The following is a 20,642-nucleotide window of genomic DNA, read 5'->3' on the forward strand; positions in this document are numbered from 1 at the left end:
TTTTTTGACAAAAATTTAGTCTATGTCCCACATCGGATAGAAATAGAAAAGAAATACGGTTCATATATGCGTGGTCCACAACATTTGGCTGCCAAGAAGGGAGTATCAGTGGAGGCAGGTATCTAAAGTCAACAAATGGAAAACTTCACAGCCACTGTTACTCGCTTTCTTGGCCTCCTATCATTTTTGAGTCCTCGGCCTCATGATAAGTGGTTTGAGGAAAAATATAAAACAAACCTCCCCTCAGACTCAGCGCCGGGGAGTAATTCATTCGCCTCGGACCTTAAGTGTCCGGGTCGGCACAACCTCCCCTCAGGCTCAGCGCCGGGGAGTAGTTCTCTCGCCTCGGACCCTAAGTGTCCGGCTCGGCAAAACCTCCCCTCAGACTCAGCGCCGGGGAGTAATTCATTCGCCTCGGACCTCAAGTGTCCGGGTCGGCACAACCTCCCCTCAGGCTCAGCGCCGGGGAGTAGTTCTCTCGCCTAGGACCCTAAGTGTCCGGCTCTGCAAAACCTCCCCTCAGACTCAGCGCCGGGAAGTAATTCATTCGCCTCGGACCTTAAGTGTCCGGTTCGGCACAACCTCCCCTCAGGCTCAACGTCGGGGAGAGGCTCGGCAAAACCTCCCCAGACTCAGCGCCGGGGAGTAATTCATTCGCCTCGGACCTTAAGTGTCCGGTTCGGCACAACCTCCCCTCAGGCTCAGCGCCGGGGAGTAGTTCTCTCGCCTCGGACCCTAAGTGTCCGACTCGGCAAAACCTGCCCTCAGACTCAGCGCCGGGGAGTAATTCATTCGCCTCGGACCTTAAGTGTCCGGTTCGGCACAACCTCCCCTCAGGCTCAGCGCCGGGGAGTAGTTCTCTCGCCTCAGACCCTAAGTGTTCGGCTCGGCGGAACCCCCCTCCGGCTCCACGCCAGGGAATGTATAATTCGCCTCGGATCCTAAGTATCCGAGACAGCTTCGGACCCTAAGTGTCCTACTCAGCAATATCCCTCCACACTCAGTGCCGAGGAGTAATTCGCTTTAGACCTCTGGTACCCGGATCATAACTCTTCCTACCAGACTCCAAGTGTTTAATACCCTGTGGATGCAGATATATCATAAGTTTATCATACTCCACCTCACATCAGGAACACATGAGAAGGAAAGAGTATGTATACGCCTACTACAGGCAAGTAAAATGCAAGGGTTCATTTAACAGTTAAATCATTGTCCATATGAATCATCCTGCGATATCAACTAAACTGTTAAAAAGATCTCCTTCCTCCCACAATCCTTGCGTTTTCACGGATAGCATAAATCCGAAGCATAAAGACAATGTTTAGTGTTTAAACACATTACCAGACAGAGAAATATGAACAGTATCAAGAGCATACAGCAAAAACAAGTCAGGCAAGCCTAAAACGAAAAATTATATTCATTATCCCAAAACAGGCTGTTCATAAAAACAAAATACATGGCTCTACTTCCTCTTCGGATTGAAGGGAGTAGATTCAAAAGCATCTACTACATTAGGATTTGAGGTAGAAGGAGTTGAAGCCGCAAGAGCAGGGGAGCTAGGAGTACCCTTCAGGTGTGCCTTCACCATCTCGGCAAAGCGGATTTCAGCTTCCAAAGCCTCTGGCCCTTCATCGTATGGGAAGTGCACCCCCACTTTCTTGTCAAAGGCGTCCGGATACATCGTCTTAGGGCCTGAGCCCTGATTAGCCAGACCGGAACGCTTTAGCACTAGCTAGGTGCGCCAGACAAGAGTAGCGCCCCTGCATTTGCTTCCCCGCCTTGAAGCAAGTAGTAAGAGCCTCGGTCAAGCGTTGAACCTCGGCCTGAAGAGAATCCACCTTAGCCTCAGAGGCTGACAACTGCCTCTTATACGCATCCTTGGCTTCAGACGCTATCTTCAGATTGGTGGAGGCAGTAGTGGCTCTCTTCTCTGCATTATCAAGATCCTTTTCCAACTTCTTGATGGAGAGGGATTGAGCTTCAGCAGTGGCGCAGAGGGCCATGGTGTGGTATAGACTCTGTTTAACAGGGAAGCAAATATAAGCATAAATAGAAACATAAGCAAGCAAGAGTAACTTAATTCTGGAAGAGCAATGCGAACCTCTATGGCCCGGACTGGGGCAGAGGGGAGTAGTTGCTCCAACTCCATTTGGCTATGGCTTCCTCGTCCTTTGGGAGCCACATTCCTCGAGCCACCGCCAGTGCAGCTGAAGGGTCTGTAATCACAGAATCCTCTGAGTGCAGGACTGACTTGTCAGCCCTGGTGAATGAAGGAGTCCAAGGAGCCCCAGTCTCGGCTAGAACAAAGGCCCTGACTTCATCTTCAGGTTTGGCCTCTCCAGCCTTTTTCCCTCTGCTTTTAGAAGGGACCTTGCCCTTGCCAGAGGATGAGGGGTTGAGGCGAGACTTCTTCAATGGTGGTTCCTCAACCTCCACTTCATCCTCAGTTGATCCAATGACGACCAAGGGTTGGGTATCTTCGGCTTTCTTCTTTAAAGCCTCAGCCCTCTGGATCTCCTCCTCAGTCATGGGGAAACTGTCAAAGGATGGTAGAGACAGGTCCATGAGGTCTGCAGCAACGACACTAGAGGCAATGTCCTTGAGGTTTGAAGAAGTTAGCAGGTCCTCGATAGGCGAGGGGTCACTCCAGACTCGTTCCTCAAGAAAAGAAAGTCTGTTCCTTGCTGCGGAGGATGGGAATGTAGCTGAAAAAACACCAAGAAACTCATAAATACGGCGAAATATTAAGACTTGGCAAGGAAAACAACCAAAACACTTGGTATGAAGGGAGGTTAAATATTCTATACCTAATTTCCCGAATTTGCGCGGGATAGGGAGCGCAATTGATTGGGACACGAACCATTTTCCTTTAACTACAACCATCCTTTGTTTCCATTTTTTTTCGGATGAGGGGAGGTTCGTGCATATCCTCTGATGAAGGGGAGAAGTAAAAAAGAAGCGACTAGGCTCGGTCCCATGCTTAGATATGTTGTAAGTAAGCAGAAGGTCAGCAAAGGTCAAATCCAGAGCCTCTAATTTCCAGCGCACCAACAGTGCCGAAAGGATGCGAAAGTAATTAGGATTTACCTGAAGGGGGGCAAGACCTAGCTTATTGAAAACTAAATGATAGAAGGGATGAAGAGGGAATCGGAGGGCGTTAAGGTGCCCAACCGAAAGAAGCAACTCATCCTCCTCAATTCCCTCGCCGGAGGTGAAATCGGCGCCCTCGGGATATTCTGCAATTTCTATTCCCTCAGGAATATCAAATTCTTCCATTACCGAAGCAATAGAGAACTTGATTTCCCAATTAAGTTGTTTGCATGGTTTTTAAAGAATGTCTGTCTTTCCCTATAATATTAATCCCAATTAAGTGTTTGCTTATAGAAAGATTGATATCCTCGATCATAATTATGCAAAGTTGTGAAGAGAGACAAAGCACGTGTAATGTTATTTTAGAGTACTTTTGATTTTGATTACTCCTGCCTTTGGTGGCTAAAAATAAATTTTACTAGAATATATGGTACATATTTGCATATAACATTTTTACTATTTTTTTTTTTTTTTTTTTGGAATGATAAGGAAGATTAGATAAAATATAGAAAACTGTACAAACCCAAAGAAAACATATAGCCTATTGGCCCAATCACTTGCAAAAGTCTTGCAATGCATAAAGCCAAGAAGCCCAACAAATAAGACCCAATCGGCCCAACCATCTGAATTACAAAACTAAAATTCCGATGAGCAGTTTAGACCTCCAATGGTGAGGGGAGCACCAGCAGAGGAGGTCCATACGTGTCAATCTGGCGGCAAGGGAGGGGGACGGATGAATGCACCATTTTTTTACTATTTTTGAAAGACTAGTAATGTGGGACTTTTCACAATTTTATTTTATTTTATTATTTTTTTTAAGGCAATAAACACACACGGTCATTGGAGTATAATAGATAGAATGTGGATTTAATTTAATTTATGATCAGCTCCAACTTAATTTCAGCATTGGCAAGACTCTCTACTTATTAATTCATCAATCTCTTATTATTCTTTTTTTTCTTTAATGAAACTTTATATGAATTTCCTCTATTTTGGTTGCTTAATTATTATAATTGTTGATGAATAGAATCTAAATATAGATGAATATAGGATTTTCAATAGAATTTTTTTTTTTTTTTTTACCAAACAATGGCCGAAGCCCATATAAGTGGAATTCCTTATATGTAATTGGAGTAATGATAGTTACATCGAAGCCATGCACGGATTTGTTGGGTAGAATGATGACAGATAACATGATTCAACATTTTTTACTAATCTAATTATTCACTTTTATTCACCATTCCATCCCTAATTTTAGAAACCTCTCCGCTATCCCCAATTTCTCAGACGAAGATCACGTTTTTTTTATTTTTTTTTATTTTTCGACACGATCTGTAACAACTCCAAATGTTTTGACGATCTACAACAAACTTTTGACGATTTGTATAGTACCTCTGTAAATCAAATATATATATATATATATATATATATATATATATATATATATCAATCTCTCTGTATATGTATATGTTGCTGTAATTTTTTTATAAGAGTTCAAGACCAATGTCAATCCATTGAATAGAGATTGATTCATCAACAGAGGTACTCAATAGTTCCAAATCGTCAAAAAGTTGCAAATTGTCAAATGATTGTTGTAGATTGTCAAAACATTTGGAATTGTTGCAGATCAGAAAAATAAAATAAAAAATAAAAAATTGAGAATGATGAGAGAAACTTCATCCGGACAACAGAGAGGTTTTTGAAATTAGGGATGGGATGGTGAACAGTAAAAGCGAATAATTAGATTAGTAAAAAATCACGTTCTCTGCAAGCTGAACTATCACATTATTTTGCCCAACAATTCAGTGCATGACTTCAATTTAACTATCATTACTCATGTAGTTGTGGTGGAGTTTTTATTTTGAGAAATTACTGGGCTATCCTATTCGGTTTCTTCCATTTTTCTCTGCGTATATGCATAAGGTTTTGGCTTTTGATGTACCAGTTTTTTACTTTTGAATTGCATTATACTTGTGGGCTGGGCTGGTTTTGTTTTTTTTGATGCTCATGATCTGTTTGGGCCACTAATATGGACAGTCGACAATTTTATATTTTCTTTTTCTGTCTGGGCCTTGGGGAATGGCCCATGTTTTTATTGCAATCACCTTTTTAATTACCGGGAAAAAAAAAAAAAAAAAACATAAGAAAAAAAGGAATAATAATATTTACACACACATACACAAATTTATATTACACACACACATATATAGTCCTGATCTCTTGCTCCCCATAGAGTAAGAAAATTAATTCACACTTTCTATATAAACTGTTAAATTAAATCTAAGGGTCATTTTTTAAACCCACCTATAATTTTTCTTTTTAACACAAAACCACTCTCATCCTATTTTTAGTTTCTATATTTAATTTTACAATTACCACATACTGCAACAATTAAATATAATTACCAAAATAAAAATAGAAACTTTTGAAAAAAAATAATACGGTATATTTTACTAAAAATTTGTTTTTATTTAGATATTTTTTTGAAATAAATATCTTTGCGGTACACTTCACCTCTATTTTTCACGTTTATGTCAAACAAAGAACATTTACAAAATAGGCTAAGGTACTATACATTTTTTCTGTTTCCTATCCTTTATTTATTTTGTTTTGAAAAAGTAAATTTGTTTTCCCTTTAAATCTTTAAGTTCTGTGTCATTTTTTCAGTTTTCTCTTCTTTATTTATTTTGTTTTGAAAAAGTAAATTTGTTTTCCCTTTAAATCTTTAAGTTCTGTGTGGCTCCTTATTCTAATTACTATTGTTCAGGCTTATTTGCCCAGTTTTATGAATCACTAATTCAATACATAAAGTCAAAATCTTGTTGCATTAATTTTAATTGATTCAAATATAATTTTAATTCAGAGCAAGACTTTATTTTTCTTTGTTTTCCTAATAAAATTAAAATAGGATGGTAATTGTAAAATTAAATATAGAAACTAAAAATAGGATGGGAGTGTTTTTGTGTTAAAAAGAAAAATCATAGGTGGGTTTGAAAAATAACCGTTAGATTAAATCAAATGGTCTATATAAAAAGTGTGGATTAATTTTCTTACTTACTATATATATATATATATATAACACTCAATCCAACCCATACAATAAACCTTAACCAGGTTAGGGTTAAAAGGTATATAAACCCACTGATTAGGGGATGTAAAGATCACTGGACAAACCAAATTAGAGTCGCCGCAATGCTTAATTTAGTTACTAGCTTCTTATGGAACCCGATTGTCACTTATTAAATAGGTCTATGAATGTCTATTTTATTAATTACACCCTTAGTTTCTATTTTTAATATTAAAAAAAAAGAAAGTAAATTAATGTCAATTTATGTACCTTTGGAGTTCGGACAGCCTATCCAATAAACACCTGGGATGGGAGCAAGAGAAAAATAGAGAGAGCATAAAATTAAATCCTTTACCGATTAAGCACATAGGAGTAAGAAAAAAAACATAGAGAAAATAATAATAATAATATTTGAATAACATGTTAATATTATATATTGTAATTTTCTTTTTATTTTTTTAATAATTAATCATAATAATCAAAGAGAATTTGGTTATTCATTTTCTACCATACCGAATTTGCGAATTTTCTCCTGAATTCAACTTCGTCTTATTTAATTTTTCCATTGACAACCGGGCTAAGGGTTGTGGATAGAGAATTTTCGAAACCTCTAAGGCCCCCAAGCATATAAAACTACTACTAGTCACATAGCTCAAATTGGGATTGTTGTTGGAACAGTCAGTAAAAAAAAAAAATGTTAGTTGTTTAATGACACATTATAATAAGTAATAGTATAATGACACATAATATTGAAAGAGACTCTGCGTTATTAATTTTCTACCATACCGAATTTGCTAATTCTCTCCCGAATTCAGCTTCGTCTTATTTAATTTTTCCATTAACAACCGAGCCGAGCTAAGGGTTGTGGATAGAGAATTTTCGAAACCGCTAAGGCCCCCAAGCATATAAAACTACTACTACTCACAGAGCTCAAATTGGGATTGTTGTTGGAACAGTTAGTCAAAAAAACATGTTAGGTGTTTAATGACACATTATAATAAGTAATTTTCATAATTAAATTATTTTTTAATTTAACAATATTTTTTAAAATATTTTTATTTTTAATTTTAAATTGATGTTACCATATTTGATAATACTAACTTTATTAAGGAATGAGTGTAAGTCTTTATAAAAAATAAAAAGGGCATAATTAGCTAATAGTTACCTAAAATATTATGTAATTGTCTTTATAAAAAAAATAAAAAGGACATAATTAGCTAATGAAAAGGAATTACCTAAAATATTCTACCTTTATTAATTTCAAAAGTTTCAAATTCTAAATTTAGAAACCATTAAAAATGTTGTGGTTATCAAACACATCTAAACAAATTATAAAGAGAACCACCAAAGTTGGAGTTCATGGACTACGAAATCACGCGAAACAACTTATAGATTTCATGATCTTTTAAGTTAAACACAAAATTGGCGACTATATCCAGGTATTTTCCATAATCCTTTAACCTATTGTTTCGACCATTAAACAGATTGAATAGAAGATGCAACTGTTATTTTCCATTAAATCTTCAAGCCATGTGAAATTTTTACGTTCGTTTCAAAATTTTTTTTTTATTTAATTATTATTTGTTTTTTTCGATAATTATTTAATTATTATTTGTTTAATGCATAGTAACCATATATTATGATGTGTGTGTTGAATTTTATCTTCAATGTTACAAAGCGTAAAATAAATAAATATATGTATTATACACACACGTATGTATAGGCGTTTTGCACAGGTTTAACAAATCTGTAGACCATGTGTTACAAAACAGCGTAGAATTTAGACGCTTTTAAACCATTGTAGACCATTGTTGTTAAGTTAAAAGCTTTGTAATGTGTATGGTTTTTTTATTTTTAAAAAATTAGAATGTGACAGGTATTTGAATTGCTTTACGTCTAATGCAAATTTGCAGTATCAAACGTAATTAAGAAAGCCAAGTTGAAGCAATGACCAAGGAGAAGGCAGAAGCAGTAACCAAACTACAATTCCAGCAATTCGATGTTGTAACTGATTTCTCAGACCATAAGTATGGTAAATCCAAGAATGCGCGCCTAATTAGCACCGGAAGCGCAGCGTGCAAAAGTATCATGAAAGAATGGGAACTGTTACAGAACAATCTCCCAGAAAATATATATGTTAGACTTACGAAGGAAGGATTGACCTGCTGAGAGCTGTAATAGTTGGGTCCTCCGGAACACCATACCACAATGCCCTCTTCTTTTTCGACTTTCGACTTTCACTTCCCTCCAGACTACCCAAACGTACCTCCAAACCTACATTACATCTCCTTTGGCCTCCGCCACGGAAAAGTCTGTTTGAGCATCTTGAATACATGGACTGCTCCGAGATGGGAACCTGGGCGGTCGAGTATATTACAGGTCTTGGTTTCTCTCCAGGCACTAGTATATTATAGTTTCAATGAAAATTATAACTGTAGGGTGATTTTCCTCCTCCGAAAAGAGCCTAAGAACTTTGAGGGTTTCATTGTTGAACATTTTCGCAGCCATGGACGTGCTATTTTGACTGCGTGTAGGGTTTATAGCCAAGGGTTTTTGAGAGTCGGTCACTATGAAGATGACACCACCATGTCGTTGTTACCTGCAGAAAGAGTCCATGTACCATGGCATTTCAAGGATTCAATGAGGTGGGCGTATCCAGATCTTGTTGCAGCCTTTGCCAAGAATGATCCTTCTCTGAGGAATTTCATTCCACGGTTGGATCTAATGATTGGAAAAGCTAAAAAAAAATACTTACAAAAGGAGAGACAAAAAAAGATGGAAATAAGAATCAGAAGAAAAAAGAAGTTTTTTGGAATGCTGAAGAAGATTTTTGGATTGAACATGTGTGCAAAAAGCAATGTGGCTGCTGGAATGGAAGCAATCAAGCGCAGATTCAGGATTTCTAGGTGGGGTGGGCTAGCACTAAATATGAATACTAAGGGAATTGGTTTGGCCCTTTATTTTAGTATGGTGGCTGAGTTTACTTGGGCTTCATTGGGTTTTTGGGGTGGGCTAATACTATTAATTTTTTTTATTTTTTGGGCTGGGCTAATATATTAGTATAGTAAATTTTTTTTTTCTTTTTTTTTTTTTTTTGGAGTGGGCTACAGCACACCTTTGCCTACCCCTGTGTCCGCCCCTCGAAGCAAAATAGTCAATCAGATGGCAGCCATGACTTTGGGTCTCAAGAGAAGGTGATTATGACATCTCACTTATCCAGTTCAAATATTTGGTGAGCAATTCCGAAAAGATCGGGGATTTACAAACTTTTTAAGCAAATATTAGAATGATGCAGTAATTTATTTATGATTCCTTTTGATAAACCATGTTACTGATGCTTTGCTGAAAGCTCAAACATAATTACATAGATGGTTTTCACAGATAATGTTTGTCTTTCCCTATATATTAGAAACATATCCTCATAATTAAGGGTTGAAAATGAAAATCTCAACACCGTGCTTGATATTTTCATTCTGCATCAATTCTCATCTTTGCTCAGCAGCAGCAATTTGAAATTAAAGAAGAATGTTGGGAATAGAATGCGAATTTAATTTAATTTATGATCAGCTCGGTAAGTGCAAAATTCTACTCCACCAATAACAATTGAGAAAAATTATACAACACATTCAAGAACAGTAAAAATAAATAAGAACAGTCGTAGAATTGTTTCGATCCCTTTATTTGGAGGTCTGGGCCTCTATTTATATACAAAAGTTAGAAGAATTATGGTGCGTTGCTTGTCCTCTAATTCTTTCCATATATCAATTTCTTTACAAATAGAATTCTTTCCTCTTTATAATTCTTCCCTTTCCGGATTTTCCTTACACAGAACTTACTTCCTTTGATGAATCTTTTTCCTTGTAGGACCGGTTCCTTCTTTAAATGGATTTAGGCTGCATCTAACTTGGTACACATGACTGTTGGTGTCTTGATTCGAGCTTTAGTAAAGCCCATAGTTAGATAGTGGTAGTTTTGGACTAATGATCAACTCAACTTGGGCTTCTGAAGAGATGGGATTTGACCTTTATTGAAGATAAAGTTATATTTACGATGACGTGGATTGCCCTTATTGGAGGGAGATTTTTCCCTCCACACTTTGCCCCCAATTCCCTCTTTAATTGGATTGCGGCTCCTATTAAAAAGGGAATTGAATTTGCACGGTTGTCTTTTTTACCAAAAGACGTTTCAAAGATTACCCATTGCCATTCTGCCTTAAGAGATTCTATAAGGGTTACTTTTGCTCTCACTACGTTTCTTGCATTCTTCACTCCGTTGTCTTATCAGGTTAGTTCTCCATCTTTTTCTCTTCGATCTTGCATTATGAGTACTTCGACTATTCCTGAACGTATAGATATCATAGATTCTGAGTCCACTCCCTCGTCTTCCCCTAATCTCATTAAGGTTCCCCCACCTAGGGTTTCAAACTTTCCCAAACCTGTAAGTGACTCGGCTAATCAGCCAGGTGCTTCTCCGATCCAGGCTGAAACATCCACTTCTGGGTCGGACAATATCCTCACTAAGGAAGAAAGGAATGCAATTCTATCTATTCGTCGCATCCTGTTTTCCATTGAATCCATAATGGAGGAATTCGAGATTCCCAAGGGGATAGAAATTGCAGAGTACCCTAAAAGCGCTGATTTTTGTGCCGGCGAGGGCGTCGGAGAAGACGAGTTGCTCCTCTCTGTTGGGCATCTCAACGCTCTTAGGTTCCCTCTTCATCCCTTCTATCATTTAGTTTTCAACAAATTGGGGATTGCACCCCTGCAAGTAAACCTTAACTTCCTTCGAGTAATCTCAGCACTCCTCATTCGCCGGTGGTAGGAGAGTCTTGACCTGACTCTGGCTGACTTGCTGATTACTTATTCCATTTCTAAGCATGGAACCGAACCTTGTCGTTTCTTTTTCACTTTCCCCTTGCACCAAAGGATATGTACAGACCTTCCTACTTCTGAGAAAAAATGGAAAGAGAGGATGATAATTGTTAAAGGGAAATGGGCCGTACGCCAATTGAGCAAACTCCCAATCCCTCGTAAGTTCGGAAAGTTAGGTATAGAATATCCCCCCTTTCTTCATAAAGAGTGCTCGGGTTGTTTTCCATGTCGAGTCTTATTATTCGATATATTTACGAGTTTCTTGGTGTTTTTTTAGCAACATTTCCTTCTTCGGCTACCAAGAAAAGGCTTTCCTTCCTGGAAAAGCGGGTCTAGAGCAACCCTCCCTCGATCGAGAGCTTACTCACTTCTGCGAGTCTTAAAACAGTTGCTTCCAGAGCTGTAGCCGCTGATCTCATGGACCTCTCACTTCCATCTTTTGACAGCTTCCCCATAACTGAAGAAGAAAAACAGAGGGCTGCAGCCTTGAAGAGGAAAGCTGCAGAGAATGCTCCGCTGACTATACTGTGTACAAATGAGCAAAAAAAGGAGATTGACGAAGTCCCTTTGAACAAAAGGGCAAGACTGAACTCTTCTTCAACCGCGAAATCCAAGGGTGCTTCCAACCCAAAAAACAAAGGGAAGAAAACCGAAGAGGTTAACCCTGAGGATGAGGTCAACGCTTACGTCCTTGTCGAGGCTGGAGCACCTTGGAATCCTTCCTTCTTGAGGGCTGACAAGTCCATCCTCTATATTAGTGATTCTATGATCACTGACCCATCTGCAGCACTGGCCGTCGCCCGGGGGATGTGGCTCCCCAAGGATGAAGAAATTATCGGCAGAATGGGGCTGGAACAGCTACTCCCATCTGCCCCTGTCCGAGCCATAGAGGTTTGCTCCGTCCTTCATTTCCATTGTCATAATTGCCTTACACACTTTCTTACGTTTGTTATTATCTCATAATGCAGGGCTTGTATCATACTATGGCCCTTTGTGCTACTGCTGAGGCTCAGTCTCTTTCCCTTAAGAAGCTGGAGAAAGACCTCAGTAATTCTGAGAGGAAGGCGTCCCATGCCATTGCCAATGCACAAATTACATACGAGGCTCGGGATGTTTACAAGAAGCGTTTGACTGCTTCTGATGCCAAAGTTGAGTCGCTGGAGGCTGAAGTCCAGCGTTTGAATGATGCCCTTAGCACCTACATTATTGCAGGGAGGCAAATGCAAGGTCGTTACACCAGTTTGGTGTGCTTATCTAGCGCCAAGGCCTTCAGATCCGACTTCAATCAGGGTTCAGAGGAAAAGACCATAGATCCCGAGGCTTTTGATGCCCAAATGGGAGTGTCTTTCCCTTATGATGAGGGTCCAAAAGCTCAGGAAGCTGAAGTTCTTTTTGCTGAGATGGTGAAAGCTCATCCTGAGGTTCCTTCAACTCCAAGTGTCTCCACTCTTGCAACTGGCCCATCAAATCCTCCACCTACAAGTCCAGCTGTGGTAGATGCTTTTGAATCTATCCTATTTGATCCGAAGAGGAAGTAGGATTGAGTAATAATAATAATAATAATTATTATTATTATTATTATTTATTTATTATTATTATTTTTGTAAGGAAACAACATTGGGAATGAATGATATATCCATGTTTCTTAAGCTGTGTCATTTTTATTCTGCTTCGACTGAGTATGCTTGTATACTTTTAATATTGCACACACTTTGTTAGATGAGATTATTTCTAAGGAAAGTACCCTGCCTGAGAGTTCCTTATCTGTTCCATTCTGAAGCAAAATAAATAAGATGTGGAGAAGAGATCTCCTCTAATGGTTTTTCTGATAATAGAAGATTGTTTTTTCCTTTGGTGATTTAACCGTTAAGGGGGTCTTCTTGAAATGGATTTGTGTGAAGCAAGTATATTTATACTTGTTTCTTCTTGTAGTTTTTTGATGTGGGACAATCTCGTGGCTTATATTACCGAACTTAGAATCAGTGAATATGAGCCTGAGGGGAGGTTTGTCAAGCCGGACGCTTAGGGTCCGAGGCGAATAAATTACTCCCTGGCGCTGAGCCTGAGGGGAGGTTTGCCAAGCCGGACGTTTAGGGTCAAAGGCGAATAAGTTACTCCCCGGCGCTGAGCCTGAGGGGAGGTTTTGCCGAGCCGGACGCTTAGGGTCCGAGGTGAATAAATTACTCCCCGGCGCTGAGCCTGAGGGGAGGTTTTGCCGGGCCGGACACTTAGGGTCCGAGGAGAATGAATTACTCCCCGGCGCTGAGCATGAGGGGAGGTTTTGCCGAGCCGGACGCTTAGGGTCCGAGGCGAATGAATTACTCCCCGGCGCTGAGCCTGAGGGGAGGTTTTGTAGAGCCGGACGCTTAGGGTCCGAGGCGAATGAATTACTCCCCAGCGCTGAGCCTGAGGGGAGGTTTTGCCGAGCTGGACGCTTAGGGTCCGAGGCGAATAAATTACTCCTCGGCGCTGAGCCTGAGAGGGTTTGCATATATCTCTCTCAAACAACTTATCATGAGGCCGAGGATTCAAAAATGATAAGAGGCCAAGAAAACGAGTAGCAGTGGCTGTGAAGTTTCTTATTTGTTGACTTTGGAGACTTTCCTCCATTGATACTCCCTTCTTGGCAACCAAATGTAGTGGGCTACGCATATATTAACCGTATTTATTTTCTATTTCTATCCGATGTGGGACATAGACTAAATTTTGTCAAAAAGGTCGGTGTAAGGAATGCCTCTGGTATTGAGCTTGACAGCCTTTAATACCAGTGGGCCCTCCTTACACCGCAGTCAACTATTTGAATATTCCCATATATAAAAGAATGTAACACATACTTTTTTGTCGATGTGGGATAGAGAGTTTTAACCATAGGCCACAACTCATTTTTTTTTTAAAAAAAAAAAAAAATCATTGTGACGAATGCTTTTTAACAGCTTGCTTCTAACATTGCTTTGCATAAAAATTGTATAGTGCGACTTGGCATGCATAAAAGTTGCATAATCATAGAGTAGTATGGCCCCCATTTTTATGGAAAGAAATAAATAGAGTAGAATTGTACTGAATATAATAGAAGCAAAATAAAGCAAAGTTTGGCTGACTGTGGGCATACTCAGCCTTATTTGTGAAGAATTTGTAGTAAAATTGAAAAACTTATCTAATGGTAATACCTTTTAAGGTGTATTGCATTCCAAGGACGCGCAATGGGACGTCCGTCAACTTTGGCCAAACGATATGCTCCTTTCCCCACTACTTCAGTAACCATGTAAGGTTCGGTCCAATTAGGTTCCAGTTTCTTTACATGAGCTGTCTCTTACTTCAAAACCCAATCACCTACCACAAAACTCCTGAATCTGACATGTTTGTTATAACTGTTGCGCAGCTGTTACTGATATGAAGCAAGCCTAATTGCTGCCGCATCCCTTTTTTCGTCTAGGAGATCGAGGCTATGTTTGAGCTGCTGACTATTGTTTCCTTCAAGCAATAAGAATGTCCGAAGGGTTGGAACTGTTGCTTCAGTTGGGATCACAGCTTCAGATCCATAAGCCATGGCAAAGGGACTCTCTCCCGTAGGCCGCGGTGGTGTGGTTCGGTACGCCCAAAGCACTTAAGGGAGATTCTTGTACCATTTTGTTTTGAATTTCTCCAATTTCTTCTTTAAACAACTGAAAATTGTCCGATTAGTTATTTAAGCCTGTCCATTCCCTTGTGGATGACTAACCGTAGCTAACTTTTGTACAATTCCATGCTCAGCAAAGAATTGTCCATCATAATGACTTTTGGGACCCCAAACCGGCAAATGATGTTGTTCCAAAGGAAACTTTTTACCTACTCATGGGTCACACTTGAATAGGCCTCGGCTTCTACCTATTTAATGAAATAATCTGTAGCCAGTAGCACGTACTCCTTTTTTTCCACGGTTTTGGGTAACGGGCCCACCATATCAATCCCCCATTATGCGAATGGCCATGGATTTGCCATTGCGTGTAAATCTTCGGCAGGTTGATGCTTCATGGGACCGTGACGTTGACATTTGTCATACCTCCGTGTGTACTCTTCTGCATTCCTGGACAAGTACAGCCAGAAGTAACCTTGAGTCAGGACTTTATGCGCGAGGGATCTGCCCCCAGAATGGTTACCACAATCTTCGTCATGGATTTGTCTCAACACCACAAGAGCCTCAGTAGGGCTTAAACATTTCAGGTAAGGACCTAAAAATGACTTTCGGTATAACTGATTGTTAATGATGGCATATTTAGCTGCGGCGATACGGAGCTTCCGTGCTTCGGACTTCTGGTCTGGAAGAACCCCATGCTTGAGGTAAACTTCCAATGGATTAATCCAGCATGGTTTTCGAGGAATAATTGGAACTACCATTACTTCCTGCGGAGGATTAATGCTGGGCTCGTCTAGAACGTCAATCGGCACAATCCGAATCAGATCCTCATTTGAAGATGACGCTGATGTGGCCAATTGATCTGCTTCGGCATTCTCAATACGAGGTACCTGATAGAATTCAATCTGATCGAATCCCCGTGCAACGTTCTCTACAGCTTTTTTATATGCTTTCATTCTTTCCTCTTTGAGATGGTACTGACCTGTCGCTTGATTTATAACAAGTTGTGAGTCACTAAAAACCTTTAAGCAATGTACCTGGAGACTGCTAGCTAACCGAAGACCAGCAAGTAATGCCTCGTACTCGGCCTCATTGTTCGTAGCTGGGAATTCAAACAGATAAATTACTGCAGCTTGGTGCCTTCAGGAGTTAACATTACAACGCCCACTCCTGCACGTGCTTGATTCGATGAACCATCAACTCGAAGTTCCCATTGTGGTTCAGGGTGTGCCGGCTCTTCGGGAGTATCTTCATACTCGAGAAGGAAGTCCGCTACGGCCTATCCTTTATGCGACACCTTTGGCTCATAAGTTATGTTGAAGGAACTAAGCTCGATAGCCCACTTGGTAATTCTCCCAGATAAATCAGGCTTAGAGAGTATACCCCGTATAGGATAGTTGGTGAGTACCACAATGCTATGAGATTCAAAATAATGCCGAAGCTTCCTCTTGGCGTAGATCAAAGCTAAGATGACTTTTTCTGTTTTACTATATTGCGTCTCCGCATCTATCATGGTCTTACTTGTGTAGAAGACTGGATATTGCCTCTTTCCTTCCTTTCTAATCAATGCTGCACTTGTCGATGTATTAGAAATTGCCAAGTACATAATAAGAACCTCCTCGAGTTTTGGAGCGGATAGAATTGGTGGTTCAGCCATGTAACCTTTCAAACGACTGAGGGCCTCCTGCTGCTGAGGTCCCCATATATCTTTATTCTTGGATCGTATAGCATCGAAGAATGGTTTGCACTTATCTGACAATCGGGATATAAACCGGCTGAGTGCTGCGATCCGACCAGTAAGAACTTGCACCTCCTTGCGATTTTTTGGTTCTTGATTCTGGATGAGGGCCTTAGCCTGAGCCGGACTTACCTCTATCCCTATTTTATTCACTATGTGGCCGAGGAATTGACCTGATGATACCGCGAATGAGCACTTAGATGGATTCAACTTCATGTTGTACTTCTTCAAAGTATTGAAAACTTCCTATAGATGCTTCGGATGATCTTCTTTCTTCACACTTTTAACCACCATGTCATCTATATATGCTTCAACTGTCCTTCCCAGCAGGTTATTGAATATCTTGTTGACAAGGCATTGATAAGTAGCTCCAACATTCTTCAGTCCGAAGGGCATGACCCTGTAACAATAAGTCCCATTTTCTGTAATAAAAGCCGTTTTTTCTTCATCTTCGGGGTTCATAGGAATGTGATTGTATCCCGAGTATGCATCTAGGAATGTCAACCTCTCGTAGCCGGTGGTAACATCAACCATCTGGTCTATCTTGGGCAGAGGGTAGCTAATAGGGCATGCTTTGTTGAGGTTGGTATAATCTACACAAACCCTCCATTTTCCATTCTTCTTTTGTACGACTACCACTTTCGACAACCACTGCGGATATTGCACTTCTCGAATGAAACCTGCTTACAATAATTTGCTCACTTCTTCAGCTATAATGTGATTGCGTTCAGGGGAAAACCTTCGATGTTTCTGCTTGACCGGTTTGAACCCCGGATCCACCTTCAGGCTATGGCAGGAAACTGTGGGATCGATCCCTACCATGTCTGAGTAACTCCACACAAAGGTATCTGCATTGCTCCGGATAACATCAATTAATGCCTCATTTTCTTCGGACGTGGAAGAAGAGCCTAGATAAGTAACCTTCTGAGGGTCGTCGAGGATAACTTCCACGGCTTCGAGGGTCTCCTCGGTGGGCTTCGCGATCTCCTCTTCCTTCTTTTCCTTAAGATACTTGGGCAGAGGGCTCTGTAATTGCTATTTGATTCCAGTTTTGGAAGCCACACCTGGTTGCTGTTGAGTCGACACCCTCTTCGCCTTAACTTGTGTCAGCATATAACATTCCTTCGTTGCGACTTTAACGCCCCACAGATCAATCACTTCTTTCCCGTCTGGAGATAAGCACCGCATCACCTGGTGGAGGGTGGATGGAACTCCTGTCATCCGATGTATCCAACCTCTTCCCATGATGAGATTGTAAGAAGGATGGATCTCTGTTAAAACAAAGTTCTCCTTCAGAGTCCTCTTCGCCGCGGATACGGACAAGTCTATTACTCCAAGGGGATTTACCCTTGTGCCATCGAATCTCATCAACGGGCTGGAGGTAGGTCGAACAGATGATGACGGGATCTCTAACTGGTCAAAAACCGTCTTTGTGATTATGTTAGCGCTACTTCCTGGATCTACCAAAACCCTCCTGATCATACAATTGGCCACTAAAAGACTAATGACCAATGGATCCTCGTGGGGGAGTTGCACTCTGGATAGGTCGTCTTCTCCGAATCCAATACCAATGCTACCTGAATTGATAGCATTGACCGAGGATATCTTCCTGAGTTTGTGGGTCACCCTTAATCTGGATCTGTACACCTCCTCGGACTCTTGATCATCTTCAGACCTGCCATGTATTGCACAGATGACTTTTACTTGCGTACCTTCTACCTTGCGGGGATAGACCTCGTGGGGCTTTGCATGCTCATTTGTCATGAGGTAATCCGTCAACTCACCTCTGGCGATCATATTATCCACCTGTCGCCTAAAGGATCGGCAATCGTTGGTTGAATGCCCATAATCTCGATGATGAGCGCAATGCTTGCTTTTGTCCCTTTGCTCCAGGGGTTGCTTTATTGGCTGTGGAGTTGTGAACTTCGTCTTATTCTCTTGGAAAAGCCGAGCTAAGGTAGTTCGGAGAGATGTAAATCCTTCCTCTGCCCTTTGCCTTTTTTCAGGTGCCTAGGTGACCGGCGTTGAGGAACGTTGGCTTTTTTGAATCTTTGGAGTTGGGATTCTTTCTCGAGGCTTGTTTCCACTGTCACGAGGGTAGCGTGCTGCACTCGGTGGGCTATATTTTCCTCAAGCCGAATGTAAATCTGGGCCCTAACATTTAGAGTCTGTATGTCGGGCAGAGAATACTTGACTAGGGAAGTGTGGAACTTCGTCCCCTGAATCATTGCGAGTTTACATGTCTCTATAGTAGTTGCGGGATGACAATCCGCTATTTCTGATGCCTCTATGTTGAATCTTGATAAGAAATCCTGCAATGTTTCCCCCCTTTTCTGCCTTACGGTGAAGAGACTGGCAATGCTTTTCTTTTGCTTTTTATTTCCGCAATACTGTGCCAGGAAAATGGTGCATAGAGTTACGTAATCCGGGATGGATTTATGCGGTCTACTCCTGAACCACTCTAGTGCTGCTCCTGTCAAACTGGTAGGAAAAACTCTGCACATCTAAGGGTCATTACGATCATCCAAAGCCATCTTTTGAGCATAATGATATAGGTGCCGAGAAGGATCCCCTGTTCCATCAAACTGGGTGAAAGAAGGCATGGTGAATTTCTTGGGCCTCTCTACCAGATACACATCGTCAGTGAAGGAGTTTTGATCAAAGAATTTTTGTGTTCTCTAGCCATCTCGGCAGGTGTTTGAATCTTCAGGAGTTTCTTCTCGTCAAAGGCATCCTGAACACCTGCACCATCTGGGATTCCATTGGACCACACCGTAAGCTTATGGCTGGATTCGACTTGCTCATCCTGCGTGCGACGAGGGACGTTATCTGAAGCAGCAACCTCGGATCTCGCCTTCCGTTGCTGCTGAACCTCATTCGGCTGAACCTTATTGGGTCGTGCCCCATTAGATGGAACCCCATCAGGCGGAAGTCCAGTAATCGGAGGAATATTCTGACTAGGGGGTGCTGCTGTGTCACCCACTGGTGGCGGTGGTGCCAACTGAGCCAGCGTTGTTTACAAAGCGTTATTCTACTGCTGAAGCAAGTCGATCTGAGCCACACTTGCTTCGTTTGCCTAACGAAGTACGTTAAATTGGTGCAGAAACTCTTCACGCATCTTTTACATCAACTCCGTCTGTTGATCTGCTGAAGATCCTCCGTTCGACATTCTGGACAATTAGCTGCAGGATTCACTTATGAAACAAAAATAAGAATGGGAATATATTTGCACACGATTCTCACAGACGGCGCCAAAGTGTAAGTGCAAAATTCTACTCAACCAATAACAATTAAGAAAAATTATACAACACACTCAAGAATAGTAAAAATAAATAAGAATAGTGTGTAGAGAAGCGTAGAATTGTTTGGATCCCTTTATTTGGAGGTCTGGGCCTTTATTTATATACAAAAGTTAGAAGAATTATGGTAGGACTCGCGTTACTTGTCCTCTAATTCTTTCCATATATCAATTTCTTTACAAATAGAATTCTTTCCTCTTTATAATTCTTCCCTTTTCGGATTTTCCTTACATAGAACTTACTTCATTTGATTAATCCTTTTCCTTGTAGGACCGGTTCCTTCTTTTAAATGGATTTGGACCGCATCTAACTTGGTACACATGACTGCTGGTATCTTGATTCGAGCTTTAGTAAAGCCCGTAGTTAGATAGTGGTAGTTTTGGGCTAATGACCAACTTAACTTGGGCTTCTGACGAGATGGGCTTTGACCTTTATTGAAGATAAAGTTATATTTACGATGACGTGGATTGCCCTTATTGGAGGAAGATTTTTCCCTCCACAAGCTCCCACTTAATTTCAGCATAGCCAAATAATCTCTAGAATTCATCAATTTTATTATTATTATTATTATTATTATTTATAGAATCTAATTATAGATGAATTTGTGCGATGGAAATTAAGGATTAATCTCATAGGATTAGTAGACTTTTGTTTCTTTCACCTGTTGGCCCACATTTTTGTTTCCTTTCACCTGGCCCACATAAGATTTTCAGCTTATACCTAGATAGAAGCTTGGATTTGTAATTAAAAAAAAAATAATTCGATACTTTCAAAGGCAACATATATGTAGTTGTGGTGATGGTTTTATTTTGAGAAATCACTTGGGCTATCCTATTTGGGTTGCTTCCATTTAGCAGACAAGAGGGAGCAAGCGAGTTAAGCACCGTTTGGTATCAGAGAAGATCAACGGCAACATGTATTATTTCTTCTAATATGAAAGGCGTGGAATTTATAGATATAAATG

General features: G+C 40.5%; 1 protein-coding gene across 1 annotated transcript; it reads right to left on the reverse strand.

Annotated features, from left to right (window-relative positions):
- Positions 1-18,331: 18,331 nt before the first annotated feature.
- On the reverse strand, positions 18,332-18,883 carry LOC132273187 (uncharacterized). The gene has a single exon (XM_059774206.1). The coding sequence runs from the start codon at positions 18,881-18,883 to the stop codon at positions 18,332-18,334; it is 552 nt and encodes a 183-aa protein (XP_059630189.1).
- Between the last annotated feature and the right edge of the window lie 1,759 nt (positions 18,884-20,642).

Source organism: Cornus florida, unplaced genomic scaffold, assembly GCF_030987335.1.
Source record: "Cornus florida cultivar Cherokee Brave unplaced genomic scaffold, ASM3098733v1 CherokeeBrave_3.0.0_Hap2_Chr09, whole genome shotgun sequence".
Taxonomy (NCBI): domain Eukaryota; kingdom Viridiplantae; phylum Streptophyta; class Magnoliopsida; order Cornales; family Cornaceae; genus Cornus; species Cornus florida.